The sequence below is a fragment of the Saccopteryx bilineata genome, chromosome 1 (genome assembly GCF_036850765.1).
Source record: "Saccopteryx bilineata isolate mSacBil1 chromosome 1, mSacBil1_pri_phased_curated, whole genome shotgun sequence".
In the NCBI taxonomy this organism is placed as follows: Eukaryota; Metazoa; Chordata; class Mammalia; order Chiroptera; family Emballonuridae; genus Saccopteryx; species Saccopteryx bilineata.
In genome coordinates this window covers 56,990,344-57,010,278 of record NC_089490.1, presented here as the reverse complement: position 1 = coordinate 57,010,278, position 19,935 = coordinate 56,990,344, and the positions used below count along the sequence as shown (strand labels likewise).

Here is a 19,935-nt window from a genome sequence, read left to right as displayed (position 1 = left end):
CTAATTATTTTGTGAAATTTGCTATCACAAAAAGGACATTACCAGTGTAGCAGAACTCACTGTTTTCCTATATGTGCCCCATAATTAGCAACACCAGGCTGGCCACTGTTCCTCAAGCTCACGCATAAGTTTTCACCTTTACTCACCACAATCACCTGTCTATATCACACTCATCTCAAAGGCTTTCTTGATGTCATATTCTCCTTGTTGCCTGAATTAATCCTAACCATCACCCACCAACCCCAGCCAAACAGCATGCATGGAAGTGAATTAATACAAATAAAATATAAACATTTTAGATAGACTCTGTTAAAACTACTGTGTTCCAGAAATTAATTTAAATTTCTGAGTTTTGGAATATAGAACATACTATCTTTTAAATAATTTTATAAATAGTAATGTTTTTATATTTAAGCAGTTTTATAAATAAAAATAAGTTCAAACCAATCTGAAAAATACCTTTTGAACCAAAATTTGCCACTAAACAGAACTAACAGTATTCACTGAATTACAATTTGTACCATAGTTTCTATAGAAAAATACATTCTGCTCTCAAAACCCACTTCCTCTGGTCTCCCCACCCCAGCCAGTAGTGTTAGAGAGGAAATTTAAAGACCAATATTCTCTGTCTTTGGTAAGTTCAGGGTCTGAAAGAAATTTATTTTAAGAAATGATTTCTGGCCCTGGCTGGTTGGCTTAGTGGTAAAGCGTCGGCCTGGCGTGCAAGAGTCCCGGGTTTGATTCCCAGCCAGGGCACACAGGAGAAGCACCCATCTGCTTCTCCACCCCTCCCCCTCTCCTTCTTCTCTGTCTTTCTCTTCCCCTCCCACAGCCAAGGCTCCATTGGAGCAAAGTTGGCCTGGGCGCTGAGGATGGCTCTGTGGCCTCTGCCTCAGACACTAGAATGGCTCTGGTTGCAACAGAGCGACACCCCAGATGGGCAGAGCATCGCCCCCTGGTGGGCATGCCGGGTGGATCCCAACTGAGCACATTCGGGAGTCTGTCTGACTGCCTCCCTGTTTCCAACTTCAGAAAAATACAAAAAAAAAAAAAAAGAAAAGAAATTATTTCTAACAGGTAACAATGAGAAAATTGCCTGTTGTATCTAGATATTTATCTCTTTAAATCTTTATTTGTGTTATTTAAAAATAATGCTTAAGCCCTGGCCACTTGGCTCAGTGGTAGAGCATTGTCCCGGGGTGTGGATGTCCCAGGTTCAATCCCAGTCAGGGCACACAGGAGAAGCAACCATCTGCTTCTCCACTCCTACCCCTCCTCCTTCTCTTTCTCTCTCTCTCTTTCTCTCTCTCTCTCTCCCTCTCTCCCTCTCCTGTAGCAATGGCTCAATTGGTTCTAGTGCATCAGACCCAGGGTGCTGAGGATGGCTCCATGGAGCCTCTGCCTCAGGCACTAAAAGTAGCTGGGTTGTGAGCATGGCCCAAGATGGACAGAGCATCAGCCCCAGACAGGGGTTGCCAGGTGGATCCTGGTCAGGGTGCATGCCGGAGTATGTCTCTCTATCTCCCCTCTCTCACATAGAAAAGAAAAAAATAATAATGCTTAAGAGGACCATTTTTGTGTTTAGCAATACCGTAGAGTTTCATTTTAATTTTTACAAAAGATACTTAGTAGAAAACTAAATTTCTCTGTTAAACTAATCTGTGGCTAAGGTGACCATTTAATTTATTGTACAACCAGGACTCATTGTGGGTAGAAAGGAGCATAATTGTTACCCAGAGACCACAAGCATTAACCTGTGGCTGGTGACTCAGAGAGATGCTGAGACCATAAGGACCTAGCATTCCAAGCTTAGGGAATTGCACTCCATTCTTAGATACAGAAACATTTGAGAGCCACTATATTGAAGGTAGATGGAAACAGATTCAATACATGTATAAAATCCCTAATGAAACAAAAAGCTTCTCTAGAACCGATCTGATAAATCTATTAATACTACATATTCACGTTAAATCTCACAATTTATATTATCATTACCAAATTGAAGAAACTAATTTTCCTTATCCTATTCTATGTAAAAGAGGACTTGTGAACTTTTCTAAGAAGTTTATACTTCAAGGGTATTGCCCTTATATATCAAATTTTAATTGATCTATCTAGCAGATCAGCTGTGGGTTAAGAAAAAAATGGTTGAGAGCCCGAGGTGAGGATGAAAGGAAGACAAGAAAGGAAACGCTGGTGGAATCCACACAGCTGTGGATCATTTTAACGAAGCCACCAGCACGGTGGTTGCCCTCATTTCTATGTGGGACAGTTTGCTAAATGATGAGACCATTAACCAAGAAGGGATAAGAGAGAAGTACTTTAAAAATAGTGTTAGGTTGGAGACCTTCCTTGGCAGTCGCCTCCCCTGAGATCAGGATTTTAACCCTACAGCTTAAGAACTCATCAAATACTTAATTCACAGCTGTTTCTCTTCTTCAGGGTAGCAAGGCTGCCAGTTATTTGATTGGCAGTCACCATCACTGAGACTGAAATTAATATTCTCTCTCTTTTTTTTTTAATCTCAAAACATTTTATGTTTGTTTATGAAACAGAAAGCTTTATATTGTTAGTAAACTGCAGAAAGTTAAAGCAGTAGGCTTGAGCATAAAATAAAGTAGCCACACCCATTCTGGAAAGAGAAATTTGAAGAGAAATAATTTATTAGGAGGATAGAGTTATGTATAGTTCTTTCTCTTTTGTTTATTTTCCTTAATAGTCAGGCAACAGTATAAAGGCTCTCATGAAGAGTGATTTTATCTCTATTGACTCTCAGTCTTATTTTTAGTCTATATTAATTTTACTACTATTTAATGCAAAGTTTTTTTGTTTTGTTTTGTTTTTGACAAAGCTCTGGCTTTGCTTTCACTCCAGACATCACTCCAAGGACTTCTGGCTTCCCTCCATCCAATTCTCTCATAAAATGTGTCTTTCATTTCATTTTCCTCTTCCTTAAAATGTGTTTGATTTTCTTTTTCTAAGAATATGCAAGAAAAAGAGGAAAGACAGACAAGACTTTGTGCTTCAGAAGGAGCAAAGCAGTTTCTGAATTTTCCTGCTAGTCTGCAGGCCTCCCCTTCTGAGTAGGAGAGGAAGAGGCACAAGTGGGGGATGAGAATTCTTTCACTGCCTTCCAAAGTTTTTAATCTATAGACAACAACTAACCTTGCTTTTCCCAACTTGTTTCAAATTTCCTTAATCGCTACTTAGAGGTGTAGTTATAAAACTTTTCAGATCAGAGAACCCAAATTAGATCTAGAAACTTTAGCAGGACTTGAGTATTTGTAACATGTCTGCTGGTGGGGCTCTTTTATTGTGGCCACCTAGAACCCTGTGTTTCCATAGCTACTTAGTTCCGTTTTCCAATGAACCAACAGGCCTGTCAAGTTTCCATCATACAAACTGAGAAGATACTTGCAATTCAGAAATATGTGCATTTTGCAGGAAGTCACAAAATCTGCAGTTCTCTCCCTAAAAACAACTACTCTTTAAATGCGTCTAGATAAAATAGTTAGTTGAATGTTGAAAAGGAAAAACTATTTTAAAACCTTAGGATAAATAATATTTGAAGAGTAAATTATTGAGTTGATATACCATTTGAGCAAAGTGGCAAATTTAGACTCTTGAAATTATTTGACCCATTTGTTTGATCAAGAATTTCTGCAAGGTCATTTTTTTTTTACAGGGACAGAGAGAGTCAGAGGGAGGGATAGATAGGGACAGACAGACAGGAAAGGAGGGAGATGAGAAGCATCAATCATCAGTTTCTCATTGTGACACCTTAGTTGTTCATTGATTGCTTTCTCATACGTGCCTTGACCATGGGCCTTCAGCAGACCAAGTAACCCCTTGCTCAAGCCAGCGACCCCTTGGGTCCAAGCTGGTGAGCTTTTGCTCAAACCAGATGAGCCTGTGCTCAAGCTGGTGACCTCAGGGTTTTTAACCTGGGTCCTCCGCATTCCAGTCTGATGCTCTATCCACTGCGCCACTACCTGGTCAGGCTGCAAAGTCATTTTATTTTGATAACTAATATCTTATATTATGAAAATAATTTCTTGGCCCTGGCCAGTTGGCGCAGCCATAGAGCATTGGCCTGGTGTGTGGAAGTCCCAGGTTCGATTCCCGGTCAGGGCACACAGGAGAAGTGCCCATCTACTTTTCTCTCTATCTCTTTTTTTCTCTCCCACAGCCAAAGCTCCATTGTAGCAAAGGTGACGCTGGGCACTGAGGATGGTTCCATGGCCTCCACCTCAGGCACTAGAATGGCTCTGGTTGAAGCGGAGCTATGCCCCAGGTGGGCCAAGCATTGCCCCCTGGTGGGCATGCTGGATGGATCCTGGTCTGATCCCAGTTGGGCACATGTGGAAATCTGTATCTGCCACCCCCAACCCTCCTCCACCCCCACTTCTCACTTTGGAAAAAATACAAAAAAATTTTTTTTCTTAAGTCCCAATTATATAGCTGGTAAATAATACAATTACTATTTACAATTCTGATTAGTGGCATAGTTCCAGTAAATTATATAACTTTGTGTCTGGTAAATAGTGCCACTTCACCTGTTGAAACGATGAATAAAGAATGAATCTGAAATATAATATATGTAAGGGGAGAAAAATAACTGTCCCTCTACACTTCTGAGTTCTTGGGTGAGACTCTTATAATAAAAAACCGATGAACCAGAGAAAAATAGAAGGTTACTAACTTCTATGCCTTATATCTACATGAGAGACACCCAGGGAAAAATGAGTAACTCTGTGAAGTGGCCTAAGCCACTGCCTTAAATACCATCTTCAGCTAAAGACAAAAGAAAGAAAGGTGTGATGTGACCAGTCACTGGGAGGTTACCAGGGAAAGCAGGGTAAACAAAGATTTGTTCTGCAGGTTTAAGTCATTGCCTTCTCCATCCATAAGATTGATTCTCTTGTAATGTAATCATCCTTCTCTTTCTGCTCTGAGTAGGAGAAACCCTTAAAAATGCAGATTTCCTTTCTAAATATGAATATTCCTTATAAAAATTTAAATTCTGCTCTGTTTTTGGAGTTTCTCTTACATATGCTGTTTCTCAAAATAATCCTTATGCCAAGAGGACATATGTATTTGGGTGTGGCATATTCTGCTAACCTTCAATATTTTCCTTCTTTTTAAGAAATTTTTCAGATTAAATTCTCTTGTTAAATTCACCATTTTGCATTTTTAAAGGGTGTAATTCAGTGAGTTTTAGTATATTTATGATGTTGTAAAACCATCACCAATATCTAATTTCAGAATATTTCCATCAGCCCAATAAAAAATATGCCCCCCACCCCACTAATTTCCTATGTCTCTATCCCCTGGCATTCAGTAATTTACTCTGTTTCTATGGATTTGCGTGTTCTGGGTATTTCTTATAAAGGGAATCATGTAATATAGAGCCTTTTGTGCCTGGCTTCTTTTACTTAGCATAATGTTTTACTATAAAGCAAATCTAAGTTGTAGCACGTTATCATTACTTCATTCAGTATTATGACTGAATTTGCCATTGTTGGGGTATAGCACATTCATCAACTGATGGACATTCGTGCTGTTTCCACTTTTTTGGCTATTATGAAAAATATTCCCTTTATTTGTATACAAGGTTTTGTGTGCATATATGTCTTTAGATAATACCTAGGAATGGAATTTCTGGTTCACATGTGACTCTATTTTGAGTTTTCTGAGGAACTGCCAAACTTCCCTACTGCAGCTGCCTTATTTTCCATTCTTACCAGCAATGCATAGGATTTCAATTGTGGTTTTGATATGCATTTTCCTAATAGCCAATGATGTTGAGCATCTTTTCATGTGCTAACTGGCCATTTGTATATCACTTTTTGGAGAAATGTCTGTTTATATCTGTATGGCCAGTGGCCGTTGCCATTGTGGCCATGCAAGAAGTTCTCATTGGATTTGGGAAGATGGTAAAGACAGAGTGGAGCCAAAAAATGGTGGGCTACTTATTAAAGTCTCGCACCGGCCAATGAGCAAACACACAGGGAAAACACTTCCCTTTCATTCAGGGCTCCCAAAGCCCTGATGCATTCTCTGGTTCCACAACCAGGACAATCTTCTCTGGTTCCTCCTAGAATCCAAGGCCCCACCAGTCTCTGTGGAGCTTGCAAAGCCCCTCAGCTCTAATTCCCTGTCTGCACACCTTTCTCTCTGCCAAACTGGCTTCTTTTTCAGCACTCTGTATTCTCTCCACTCTCTCTGCAAAAACTGGCTGAGCCCACAAAGACCCCTCCTCCAACAAATGTTAGCAAAACAATGGACCCTCCCAAGCAGAAATGCAGTCTGCAATTTGCAGTCAACTGCCCTGCTCTGAGGGCAAGCACACATGTGGCTGCCTAGCACCATTTTTTAAAAATAAAAGTGAGCAAACTCAAAAAATAAAATTTTTAAAAACTCATTTGCCTGACAATATCCTTTGCCAATTTTATAAATGGGTTGTTATTTTGTTGTTGAGTACTAAGAGATCTGTATATATTCTAGATACTAAATACTTATCAGATATATCATTTGCAAATATTTTCTCCCATTTTTTGAGGTATCTTTATCTTCTTGATAGTTTTGATACACAGAAGTTTTTAATTTTGATAAATGCTAATTTATCTTATTTTGTTGTTGCTTGTCCTTTTGACATCATATTTAAGAAACTACTACTTGGCCTGACCTGTGGTGGCACAGTGGATAAGACATGGACCTGGAATGCTGAGGTCGCAGGTTCAAAATCCCGGGCTTGCCTGGTCAAGGCACATATGGGGGTTGATGCTTTCTGCTCCTCCCCACTTTCTCTCTATTACCCAAGTCTTAAAGATTTGCCTCTATGTTTCTTCTTAGGTGTTGTGTAGTTTTATCTGTTACATTAGGTTTTTGACCCATTTTAGGCTTTTTATATATGGTTTGAGATAGGAATACAAATTTGTTGTTTGCCTATGGATATTCAGATGTCCCAGAACCATTTATTGAACACACTGTTCTTTCTTTATTCATTGCTCTGGGCATCCTTGTCGAAAGAAATCTATGGGATTATTTTCTTTGTTGCTATCTTTTCTAAATTATGTGCTTTTGTGGTGGTTTTTTCAATGGTGGTTACCATTAAGTAATGAAAAGGGTTCCTACCCTGTTCATTGTAGTGCACTGTCTTGTGAGTACTTTTGTACTCCATCATCCTTTGCTACTGTTAATCTCCATCCTCTCCCCCACCCCCTTTTTTGTTGTTGTTGTCACAGTTTAAATTTGGTTTTATTGTGTTCTTGGTGGAGCTTTTATTTGTGGTTTTGTTTTGTTTTGTTCTTTGTATCTGGTGGAGAACCCCCTTTAGTAATTCCTGGAGTGGAGGTTTTCTAATGATAAATTCCCTCATCTTTTCGGTATCTGTGAATGTTTTTATTTCTCCTTCGTATTTGAAGGATAGCTTTGAAGGGTATAGTATTCATGGCTGAAAGTTCCTCTCTTTCAGAACTTTAAATATTGGGGTCCACTCTCTTCTAGCTTGTAGAGTTTCTGTTGAGAAATCTGATGATAATCTAATGAGCCTTGCTTTATATGTTGTATTCTTCTTTTCCCTGGATGCCTTGAGAATTTTTTCTTTGTTGTTGGTTTGTGCCAATTTCATTATGATGTGCCTTGGAGTAGGTTTTTTGTGGTTAAGAAAACTCAGAGTTCTGTTTGCTTCTTGAATTTGAGGCTTTAGTTCTTTCCACAGGCTTGGGAAGTTCTCATCTATTATTTGTTTGAGTATGTTCTCCATTCCATTTTCTCTCTCTTCTCCCTCTGATATACCTATTATTCTTATGTTATTCTTTTTGATGGAGTCAGACAATTCCTGTAGGGCTATCTCATTTTTTTTAATTTTTGAGTCTCTTTCTTCTTCCCTCTGTTGTGCCTCAAGTTGCTTGTCTTCTATTTCACTAATCCTACCTTCTATCTGGCCTATTCTATTAGCTGAGCTTGTTACCTCATTTTTCAGCTCGTGAATTGAGTTTTTCATCTCTGTTTAATTTGTTTTTATAGTTTCAATTTTTTTGGTAATATATTTTTTGTGTTCATTGAGTTGTTTTCTGAGCTCCCTAAATTGCCTTTCTGTGTTTTCTTGTATATCTCTGAGTATTTTTAGGATTTCTATTTTAAATTCTCTGTCATTTAGCTCCAAGGTTTCCAATATATTGAGCTTTTCTCCATAGATTTTTCCTCATCTATCTGTGTTACCTCTCTTTCTTTTGTATCCATGATGTTCGATTTCCTCTTCCTTAATGGCATCTGAGGGTGGTTTTGTTGATAGTATTAATGAGAATTAATAAAGAATAAAAAGTTACAAAAATTAAAATTAAAAAATAATTTAAAAAATTAAAAATTAAAAATAAAAAAAATTATTCCCCTCCCTCTTTTTTTCCTCTTCTCTCCTTTTCCCTCCTTCTTGAGAAAATCTTGTGGTGAACTGTGTATTATATTATGCTAAATAGAACAAACAATACCTATAATGGAGGGCCTGAGTTGGGGAGAAGTAATAAAGGGGCAAAAAAGGGGGGTATGGACCCACAAGATGCAAGTAAGGAAAAAATTTGGTCAAGAATAAAATGATTTGCTTGTAGGTGTTGGTTGACTAAGAGATATGATGAGAGGGATAAGAGGGAAACAGGAAAAAGGGGGGAAAAATTAAAAAATTACTATTGTATTTAGTGGAACAAGAACTAGATAAAATGGAGAGCCAGGGTTGGGAGCACTGCTAGTGAGTTTAAAAAGCGAAGTAAAAAAACCCCAAAATGCCACAAACATAAGTTTGAGTCCCAGATAAAATAATTTGTTCGTTATTGAGGATTGAATGAGAGGAGACATAAAGGAGAAAGGAAGAAACTAATATAGAGGGAGAAAAGAAAGAGAAGAAAAAAAAAAGAGGGAACCACTAAAAGAAGAAAAAAGAAAAAAAAGGAGAGAGAGAGAGTTAAGGGTTTTGGAGTGCAACCCTCATAGAAAAGAAGAAGAAAGAAAAGATAATGGGAGATGTAACACTTATGGGTAGTGTAGTTCAAAGAGAGGAGAGAGTAAGACTGGCAGAGAAATAAACCAATTGGAAGAGGAAAAAAATAATCAAGACATGAAGATAAGAGAAACGAACAAATATAATAAAATGGGATAGGTTATAAATTTTGTGGATTATTCTTGATATTGAGAGGTTATCTTCTTGCTTTTTCTTTTCTCTCCCTCTTCCTGGTCGGTGACTCTGTACCCTGGGTTCTGCCCCTGTGGCACGCTTAGGTAGAGGTATGCAATTGATAAGTCTCCATGGCGATGCCATATATTGGGCGTCAGTCTCGTTGGCAGTTGAGGCTCATTAGCATTTGTAGGATCCGACAATGAAAAAGTCTGTGTTCCCGGAGCCTCTCTCCTAGTCTTTCCTTCCTGAATTAGTAGCCTGATGATCCAGCTATGGGGTTGCTGCTGCCTCTGCCTGGAGAGCAAGAGACTCAAAGAGCTGGTAAATCCCCACTCTATTCCCACTCCGCGCAGGGCTCTGGGTAAGGCTCAATCAGTCAGAGCTGCTAGCATAGTCAGGTGGAGCTTCCGCCCACACAAAGACCTCTGACTCTGTCCCTCTGTCCCATAACATGGGTGGGCGTCCACTCTTGGGGCGCTCAGAGGAATCTCTCGCTCACTATCTCCACTATATGGAGCAGGCCGTCTCTCACTCTGAATGAGACCCCCGCCCGCATGGAAAAGTTCCAGCATTGGAATTAGCTCTCGCTCCCTCCCCGTATGCGGCATTTTCAGGGCACAGGGCGGCCCCAAGATTCTGCTTTTGGCCCACACAAAGGCCCCTGACTCTGCCTCTTTGTCCAGTGACACAGACACCCACACCTGAGGCACTCAGAGGAATCTCTCACTCACTCTCCGCGTGCTGACCAGGATATCAGGCCAGCCATCTCTCACTCCGAGTGAGACCCCCGCCCGCACGGAAAAGTTCCAGTGTTGAAATTAGCTCAAGCTCCCTCCCCATGCGCGGCTTTTTCAGGGCACTGGGGCAGCCCCAAGATTCTGCTTTTGGCCCACACAAAGGCCCCTGACTCTGCCCCTTTGTTTGGGAACATGGGCACCCACTCCCAAGGCACTCAGAGGAATCTCTCGCCCACTATCTGCACGTACCGACCAGGAGATCAGGGCGGATGGCTGTCCCAAGCACCTTTCTTTTTCTGGATTTGGCACGAGTGTTAGTTTGTATTGACTGGGTTGCCACAGGCACAGTTTTTCCTCAGCTTGGATCTCCATGCCACAGCCTGGTTCAGCCGTTTGTGCCACGGCCTTGATCTATTCACCCTCTTTGCCCGCTTTAGTTCCTATACTCTCAGTTCCCAGTGAAAGAAGCCCTTATTTAGGTTAGTGAGGAAGACAGGGTGTTTCTTACTCCTTGTTTCCTTCGGGATTTGATTATATATTTAGCCAATTTTTTGCTCGACCATTCCTTCGGGTGTATTACGGAACATCTGGAGGCTCCAAGGATAGATTTTTCTGTTTCTAGTTGCAGATCTTGTTGAGTTTTTGGGGGAGATTTATCAGTATCGCTCCTTATAGTGCCATTACTGTGACGTCATCTGGTATTATTTTCAAACTCTTTATTCTATTGTGTTTTTCTATATGTCTGTCCTATGCCAGTACCACACTGTTTTGATTCATTTACCTTTGTAGTAAATTTTGAAATCAGTAAATGTGAGTCCTCCAACTTTGTTCTTTTTCAAGGTTGTTTAGGCTATTCTGGACCCCTTGCATCCCCACTAAATTTTAGTTTCACATTGTCCATTTTCCCAAAAGAAGCAGTTGACATTTAGATAAAGATTGCACTGAATCTCTAAAGCAATTTGGGAATATTGCCATCTTAACAATATTAAGTTTTATGTTTTGTTTTGTTTATTCATTTGTTTTTTGTTTTGTTTTTTTTTAGATTCCACATATAAAATAAATCATCTGTTGTTTGTCTTTCTCTGTCTTACTTATTTCACTTAGCTTACTGCCCTCTAATTCCATGATGGCAAACTTTTTATAAAAACCCGCCCACTTTTGCAGTACTGGTCAACCTGGTTCTTCCTGCTCACTAGTGGGCGTTCCAGCTTTCATGGTAGGCCAATCGCAGTGCTGTTTGCTTGCTCCGCTACTTCCCACCATAAAAACTGGACCGCTCTTATGCCAGTACCAGGCTGTTTTGAGTACAATGGCCTTGTAGTATAACTTGATATCCGGAAGTGTGATACCTCCCACTTTATTCTTCCTTTTCAAGATTGCTGAGGCTATTCGTGTTCTCTTTTGGTTCCATATATATTTTTGGAATATGTGTTCTATATCTTTGAAGTATGTCATCGGTATTTTAATTGGTATTGCATTGAATTTATAAATTGCTTTGGGTAATATAGACATTTTAATGATGTTTACTGTTCCTAACCATGAGCATGGTATATGCTTCCACTTGTTTGTATCTTCCCTCATTTCTTTTATCAATGTTTTATAATTTTCCGAGTACAAGTCTTTAATCTCCCTGGTTAAATTTATTCCTAGGTACTTTATTTCTTTGGTTGCAGTGGTGAAGGGGATTGCTTCCTTAATTTCTCTTTCTGACACTTCATTGTTAGTATATAAAAATGCCTCTGATTTCTGAGTATTAATTTTATATCCTGCCACCTTGCTGAATTCATTTATCAGGTCCAGTCGTTTTTTGACTGAGACTTTAGGGTTTTCTATATACAATATCATATCATCTGGAAATAATGATACTTTTACTTCTTCTTTTCCAATTTGGATGCCTTTTATTTCTTTTTCTTGTCTGATTGCTGTGGCTAGGACTTCTAGAACTATGTTGAATAAGAGTGGTGTAAGGGGGCACCCCTGCCTTGTTCCTGACCTTAAGGGGATTGCTTTTAATTTTTGCCCATTGAGTATATTGATGGCTGTGGGTTTGTCATAGATGGCCTTTATCATGTCGAGGTATGTTCCCTGTATTCCCACTATGCTGAGAGTTTTGATCATGAATGGGTGCTGGATTTTATCAAATCCTTTTTCTGCATCTATTGAAATTATCATGTGGTTTTTCTTCTTCCTTTTGTTTATGTGATGAATCACATTGATTAATTTGTGAGTATTGTACCAGCCTTGCCTCCCAAGAATAAATCCTACTTGATCATGATATATGATTTTTTTTATACATTGCTGGATCTGGTTTGCTAATATATTGTTGAGGATTTTTGCATCTAAATTCATCAGGGAGATTGGCCGATAATTTTCTTTCCTTGTGTTGTCTTTGCCTGGTTTTGGAATCGGAATTATGCTTGCCTCATAAAAGGAGCTTAGAAGTCTTTCTTCGTCTTGAATTTTTTGAAATAGCTTGAGAAGGATAGGAGTTAGTTCTTCTTTGAGTATTTGGTAGAATTCACTTGTGAAGCCATCAGGCCCAGGACTTTTCTTTGTGGGGAGTTTTTTGATAACTGTTTTGATCCCATTTGTTGTAATCAGTCTGTTTAGGTTTTCTGATTCTTCCAGATTAATTTTTGGAAGATTATATGTTTCAAGGAATTTGTCCATTTCATCTAGGTTGTCTAGTTTTTTGGCATATAGTTCTTCATAATATTTTCTTACAATATTTTGTATTTCTGTTGTGTCAGTTATTATTTCTCCATTCTCATTTCTAATTTTATTTATTTGAGTCCTGTCTCTTTTTTTCTTGGTGAGTCTGGTTAAAGGTTCATTGACCTTGTTTACCTTTTCAAAGAACCAGTTCCTTGTTTCATTGATCCTCTGTATTGTTTCTTTAGCCTCTATGTCATTTATTTCTGCTCTGATCTTTATTATTTCCTTCCTTCTACTACTTCTGGGCTTTACTTTCTGTTCTTTTTTTAGTTCTTTTAGATACAGGGCCAAGCTGATTATTTGAGCTTTTTCTAGCTTCTTGAGGTATGCCTGTAATGCTATGAACTTCCCTCTCAGGACTACTTTTGCTGTGTCCCATAAATTTTGAATTGATGTATGCTCATTCATTTCTAGGAATTTTTTTATTTCTTTTTTTATCTCATTGTTAACCCATTCGTTATTTAGTAACATGCTATTTAGTTTCCAAGTGTTTGAGTATTTTTCAATTTTTCTGTTGTGGTTGATTTCTAGTTTCATGCCATGATGATCAGAGAAAGTGCTCAATATGATTTCAATCTTCTTAAATTTGTTCAGACCACTTCTGTGCCCTAACATGTGGTCTATCCTAGAAAATGTACCATGGGCACTTGAAAAGAATGTATATTCTGCTGCTTTAGGGTGAAAGGTTCTGAAGATATCTATTAAATTGAGTTGATCTAGTATGTCCTTTAAGTTTGCTGTTTCTTTGTTAATTTTCTTTCTTGAGGATCTATCTAGTGATGTTAGTGGGGTATTGAAATCCCTTACTATTATAGTATTGCTGTTGATCTCACCCTTTAAATCTGTCAAAGTCTGCTTTATATATTTAGGTGCTCCTATAATTTATAACGGTTATATCTTCCTGTTGGGTTGCTCCCTTTATCATTATGTAGTGACCTTCTTTATCTCTTACCATAGCCTTTGTTTTAAAGTCCATTTTGTCTGATATAAGTATTGCTACCCCGGGTTTTTTTTTTTCATTTCTATTTGCGTGAAATATTTTTTCCATCCTTTTATCTTCAGTCTATGTGCATTTTTTGTTTTAAGGTGTGTCTCTTGTAGACAGCATATGTATGGGTCTTGTGTTCTTATCCATGCAGCTACCTTATGTCTTTTGATTGGATCATTTAATCCATTCACATTTAAAGTTATTATTGATATGTAGTTGTTTATTGCCATTTTATTCTTTAAAACTGTATTCCTCTTTTGCTATATTCTTTTTCCCCTTTGATCTGTTTACAACAGGTCACTTAGCATTTCTTGCAGCATTGGTTTGGTTGTAGTGAATTCCTTGAGTTTTTGTTTTTTGTTTTTTTTTTTTTTGGTCTGGAAAACTTATTTCTCCTTCAGTTTTAAATGATAGCCTTGCTGGATAAAGTAGTCTTGGTTATAGGTTCTTGTTCTGCATTACTTTGAATATTTCTTGCCATTCCCTTCCAGCCTCAAGTGCTTCTGTTGAGAAGTCAGAAGTCATCCTTATGGGGGCTCCTTTGTAGGTGATAGCCTTTTTTTCTCTAGCAGCTTTAATATTTTGTCTTTATCACTTAGCTTTGATATTTTAATTATGATGTGTCTTGGTGTAGATTTCTTTGGATTTCTCTGTAATGGAGTTCTCTGTGCTTCTTGAACTTGTGAGGCATATTCCTGCCTTAATTTCTAGAAGATTTTAGCTATGATATGTTTGAACAAAGACTCTATCCCTTGTTCTTTCTCTTCTTCTTCAGGAACCCCTATGATGTGATGTTATTTCTCTTCATGTTGTCACAGAGCTCTCTTAGAGTTTCCTCAGATTTTTGAGTCTCTTTCCTTTTTCCTGCTCTGCTTCCGTGCCTTCATTTATCTTGTCCTCTAACTTGCTGATTCGATTCTCAGCTTCATCCATCCTGCTTTTAATTCCTTTCATTGTGTTCTTCATTTCTGATATTGTATTTGTCATTTCTGACTGATTTTTTTTAATTTCAATGTCCTTTTTTATATTTGCTATCTCTTTACTTAGGTGTTTGTAATGACCAGCTATTGTTGTTCTAAGATCTTTGAACATTCTAACAATCGTTATTTTAAACTCTGCATCTGGTTGTTTGGTTATATCTGACTCATTCAGGACTTTTTCTGGGGATTTCTCTTGATTCATTTGTGTTGCATTTCTCTGCCTTCTCATTTTGTCTGTGTAAAAGAAGGTTTTGGCCACTAGAGTCCACTGGGTGTTGCCTCTGTGTTCCCTAGGTGTAGTCTGTCTGCAGGCTTGCCACCCCCTCTGTTGCTGCTGCCTAGGGCATTGCCAGTGCCAGCCCACTGGGGCTATTGCTGTAGTTTCCACCTCTCCTTCATGGGAGGGGCTGTGATCACATGCTCAGGTGTACAAACCTCAGTGGCCTTGGCCTTCACCCTGCCACCATGGGTGGGGTTATGCGCTGCGGCCGGGATGCAAGCCTCAGCCCCAAGAGAAAGAGTGAGCACCTTTTCTCAACTGTGGGTCTCCACCTGATTTTGGGCTTTCTCCCCACCCTTGCTCTCTCTTTTTTTTAAGCGGCCCAATATTTTCTCCTGTACTGGGGCCTCAATTGACCTTAATCTGCCTTTGCATATCTTCTTTATCTATTTATCTTATGTTGGACATCTAGGTTACTTTTATAGCTTGGCTATAACTAGTAAATCTTCAGTGAACATAAGGTGCATATATCTTTGCAAATTAGTGTTTTGGTTCTTTTAGATAAATATCAGAAGGAGATATACTGGGTTATATGGCAGCTTTATTTTTAAAATTTTAAGGAATTTCCAAACTCTTTTCTGTAGGGGCTGCACCAATTTACAATCCCACCAACAGTGCATGAGAGTTCTCTTTTCTCCACATACTCACCAACACTTGTTTGTTGATTTATTGATGATAGACATTCTGAAAGGTGTGAGGTGATATCTCATTGTGGTTTTAGTTTGCACTTCCCTGATGATTAGAGATGTTGAGTATCTTTGTACATGCCTACTGACCATTTGTATATCCTCTTTAGAGAAATGTCAATTCAGGTCTGCTGCCCGTTTTTTATTTGGATTTTTTTTTTTTTTGATGTTGAATTGTATGAGTTCTTCATAATTTTGGCTATTAACCCTTTATCAGATATGTCATTGGCAAATATTGTATGTTCTCTCATTCAGTAGCTTTTTCTTTGTTTTGTTGATAGTTTCCTGTGCTGTACAGAGTCTTTTTAGTTTGATGTAGGCCCATTTTCTTATTTATTTAATTTTTTTTCCTTCCCCAAGGAGACATATCCAAAGAGATATTGCTTAGAGCAATGTCAGAGAGTACTGCCTATGTATTCTTCTAAAAGTTTTACGGTTACTGATTTTATATTTAAGGTTTTAATCCATTTTGAACTTGTTTTTGTATATGTTGTAGGGAAGTGGTTCAATTTCTTTTTTTTCTTTTTTTTTTTTGCATGTATCTGTTCAGTTTTCCCAACACTACTAATTGAAGAAACTGTCCTTATATCATTATACATCCTTGCCTTCTTTGTCATAGATTAAATGACCATATAAGCATATTTCTTCCTTTCTTACCTGGATGCTATTTATTTCTTTTTCTTACCCAATTACCCTGACTAGAACTTCCAGGATACCTTTGTCTTGTTATTAAGTAGAAAGCTTTCAGTCATTTGGCATTAAGTACATTGTTAGCCATGGTTTCCTCATAGGTGTGCTTTATCAGGTTGAGGAATTTTGCTTCTATTTCTAGTTTGAGTGTTTAGTTGTTATGAAAGGGTGTTGGATTTTGTCAAATGCCTTTTATGCATCTATTGAAATAATCATGTGGGTTTTTTTTTATGTTCTGTAATATGGCATTACATTAATTGAACCTACTATGAATTCTTTGGTTAAATCTCACTTGGCCATGGTATATATGATAATTCTTTCATATGTTGCTGATTTCAGTATGCTAGTATTTTGTTGAGAATTTTGCATCAATGTTCATACAAGATATTGATCTATAGTTTCCCTTTTCTGTAATGTCCTTATCCAGCTTAGGTATCATGGTAACATTGGCATCAAAAATAATTAAGGAGTTATTTTTTTTTAGAGAATAAGAGCTTGAGAAGGATTGATATTAATTCTTCTTTATACAGTCAATAGAATTCACCAGTGAAGCTATCTGATTCTGGACTTTGTGATGTATTCTTTCTGATTCTGATTCTGTGATGGAAGTTTTTGATTCCTGATTCAGCCTCTTTACTTGTTTTACATCTATTTAATTTTTCTATTTCTTCTTGAGTCAGTATTTGTTGTTTGTGTCTTTCTAGAAGTTTGGTGCTTTCATCTAGGTTATCTAATGTTTTAGCATATAATTTCTCTTAATATTTTCTTACAATCATTATTTCTGATTTTAATAATTAAATTTCTATTTTTCTTTCTTGGTCTACTGAAAGAGTGTCTATTTTATTGATCTTTTCAAAGAACCAACTTGTTTCTTCTGCTTTTCTTTTTTGTTTTTCTATTCTCTATTTCATTTGTTTATAACCTAACATTTATTACTTATTTCATTTCTTACCTTGGGTTTAGTTCTTCTTTTTTCTACTTCCTTAAGGTAGAAACCTAAGCTATGGATTTAAGATCTTTCTCCTGGCCCTGGCCAGTTGGCTCAGTGGTAGAGCATCGGTCTGGCGTGCAGGGGTCCCGAGTTCGATTCCCATCCAGGGCACACAGGAGAAGTGCCCATCTGCTTCTCTACCCCTCCCCCTCTCCTTTCTCTCTGTCTCTCTCTTCCCCTCCCTCAGCCAAGGCTCCATTGGAGCAGCGATTGCCCGGGCACTGAGGATGGCTCTGCCTCAGGCGCTGGAATGGCTCTGATTGCAGCAGAGCGACGCCCCAAGATGGGCAGAGCATCGCCCCCTGGTGGGTGTGCCAGGTGGATCCCAGTCTGGCGCATGCAGGAGTCTGTCTGACTGCCTCCCTGTTTCCAACTTCAGAGAAATACAAAAAAGAAAAAAAAAAAGATCTTTCTCCTGCATATGAGCTAGATATTCTTATTTATTTGTATGTCTTATAATTTTTGTTGAAACATGGTTATTTTGAATATTATAATGTGGCAACTGAAAATCAGATTCTGCTGCCTCCCCAAAGGTTTGTTGTTGCTACTTTTTTGTTTGTTTTTTCTATTTGATAACCATTCTGAACTCATTCTGTAGTCTATGTTTTTGTCAGGCATGACTATTGAAGTATCTGTTTTTGTTGTTTCTTTTTTAGTGAGATACAAGGGTGAAGGGAGAGATAAGAAGCATCAAAACATAGATGCAGAACTTTAGTTGTTCATTGATTGCTTCTCATACATGCCTTAACCAATGAGCTCCAGCTGAGACAGTGACCCCTTGCTCAAGCCAGAGACCCTGGGCTCAATCCAGCAACCTTGGGCTTCAAGCCAGCAACCTCTGGGCTCAAGCCAGTGACCATGGGATCATGTCAATGATCCCACGCTCAAGCTGGCAACCTCGGGGTTTCGAACCTGAGACCTCAGCGTCCCAGGTCAATGCTCTCTGTCTACTGCACCACCACCAGTCAAGTGAAGTCTTTGTTTCTTTACCTAAGTTGTCTGCTAATTATCAGCTAGATATTGCTTAAACTTTTAGAATGTAAAATATCTCCCAGCTTTTATAGAGGAGCTTTAAGTATGTGTTAGGTCATGTCTTCAAACTCAACCAGGCAGTTTGTAACTCTGCCTTAGTGACCACTTACTGCTTGCTCAAAGCCTCAAGGTCAGCCAGAGGCCTTCTCAAGTCTTTCCTGAGCATGTGTACAGTCTTGGGCATGTGCATGGCCTTCTAAATTCCCAGGAGTATGTCTGAGCTTTTAAAACCTTAAATTCCCAAAGCATCTTATTCTCTAGCTTTTCCTCCCAAGCTTTTTTGTTTAGTCTACTATTCCCTGACCATTATGCATTACCTCTTAGAGAAACAACTAAAACATTTGCCTGTCAATATTTTCCACCAATGGCTTCAGGTAACAATTTTAGCACTAGGTGCATTCCCAATTTGGTGAGACAGACAAAACCTTTTGAGCCAATCTTTCCAGGGAGCCACTCAGACAAGACAAAAAAAATAATAATTAAATATATTCTGCTCCTTCTGGTATTACTGGGAATGTGTGCTGTTATTTTCAAGACTACAGCTGAACTAGAAAACAGTGGATGAAAGTAGGGTAAGTTAAAATACCTCAGAGTTTACTTTTCTTATTAAGATTCAGCAGATATTCTTCAATAAGTACTTTCTGGATTGTTTTAAGCTGTTATTTAGTTTCCACAGTTCTAAAATAGTTGATTGTTTTTTTGCCTGTTTTAGCCATTACTTTTATGGGGGAAATTGGGCTTTTAAAGTTTCATATTTCACCATTTTTGCTGACATCACTCTAATGTTTTCTTTTTTTTAATTAGAATTTTGCTCTAATGGTTAACTTAAATTTAAAGCATAGCAGTACAGTTAATTTTAAACATAAGGGAAATATTAGAGGGTTTGGGCATCTTTCTGAAAACTGTCTGATCTGTACCTGAAATGGTGTATGTGTGTACAGTATTTTAAATGCTTCCTAAAACTGAGAACTTTGTCCATTGCACAAATGGTACAACAGTCAAAAGTCAGAGAGAAGCAAATATTACACAAAATAGAATAATTTATTGGAAAAATGGAAACGAAGCACCAAAAATGTAAATGTAAACATGTTTTTCAAATGTCTAAAATCCAATACCTGTCAAAGATAAAATGATAGGAAAAGATAAGTTTGTAGAAATTTGACTCATTTATAGTGAGGGTGGAGGAGAGACATATTAGTAGATATAGAGAACCCCAATGCTATAAGTAATCAGCTAGCCAGTGAGCCCAAATAGCACTACAACAGTGCACAACAGTGTCTTAACCTTGTTCATATCATTGTTGTGGTGCTAGAGCCATTGTTTTTAAACTTAATACTGATATTTGAGAATTCTTTATATATCTGCATATACCTGAGGAACATTCATTATAAAATTACATTCTGTCATTTTAAACCAAATTATGTTGGTTCTTTTTCTTTGTTATTATTTTGTGTCTGTATGTTTTGTGGTTTTTATGGTAGCAAGGAGCTGGACCTCCAACCAGTTCTGTTCCTCCTGTTGCCGGAGCCCAATCTGTTGGACAACCAGGAGCAGGATTTGGAATGGTGAGTGACTACCTATGCTAAAAATTATAATTGACATTTCTAAAGCCTTTGCCAAATCCCAGATTAAAAAATACTATTGTAGAATATAATTCTTCTCAA

At 38.1% G+C, this 19,935-nt stretch overlaps 1 protein-coding gene across 8 annotated transcripts in view; it reads left to right on the top strand.

The window, feature by feature from the left end:
- SNAP91 (synaptosome associated protein 91) overlaps positions 1-19,935 on the top strand; it is a 161,059-nt gene that overhangs the window by 133,457 nt on the left and 7,667 nt on the right. For all 8 annotated transcript variants that reach the window (XM_066254193.1, XM_066254209.1, XM_066254207.1 and 5 more), the window contains one exon: positions 19,753-19,836. In XM_066254193.1, coding sequence (XP_066110290.1) covers positions 19,753-19,836 — 84 coding nt within the window. The remainder of the gene's footprint in view (positions 1-19,752; positions 19,837-19,935) is intronic.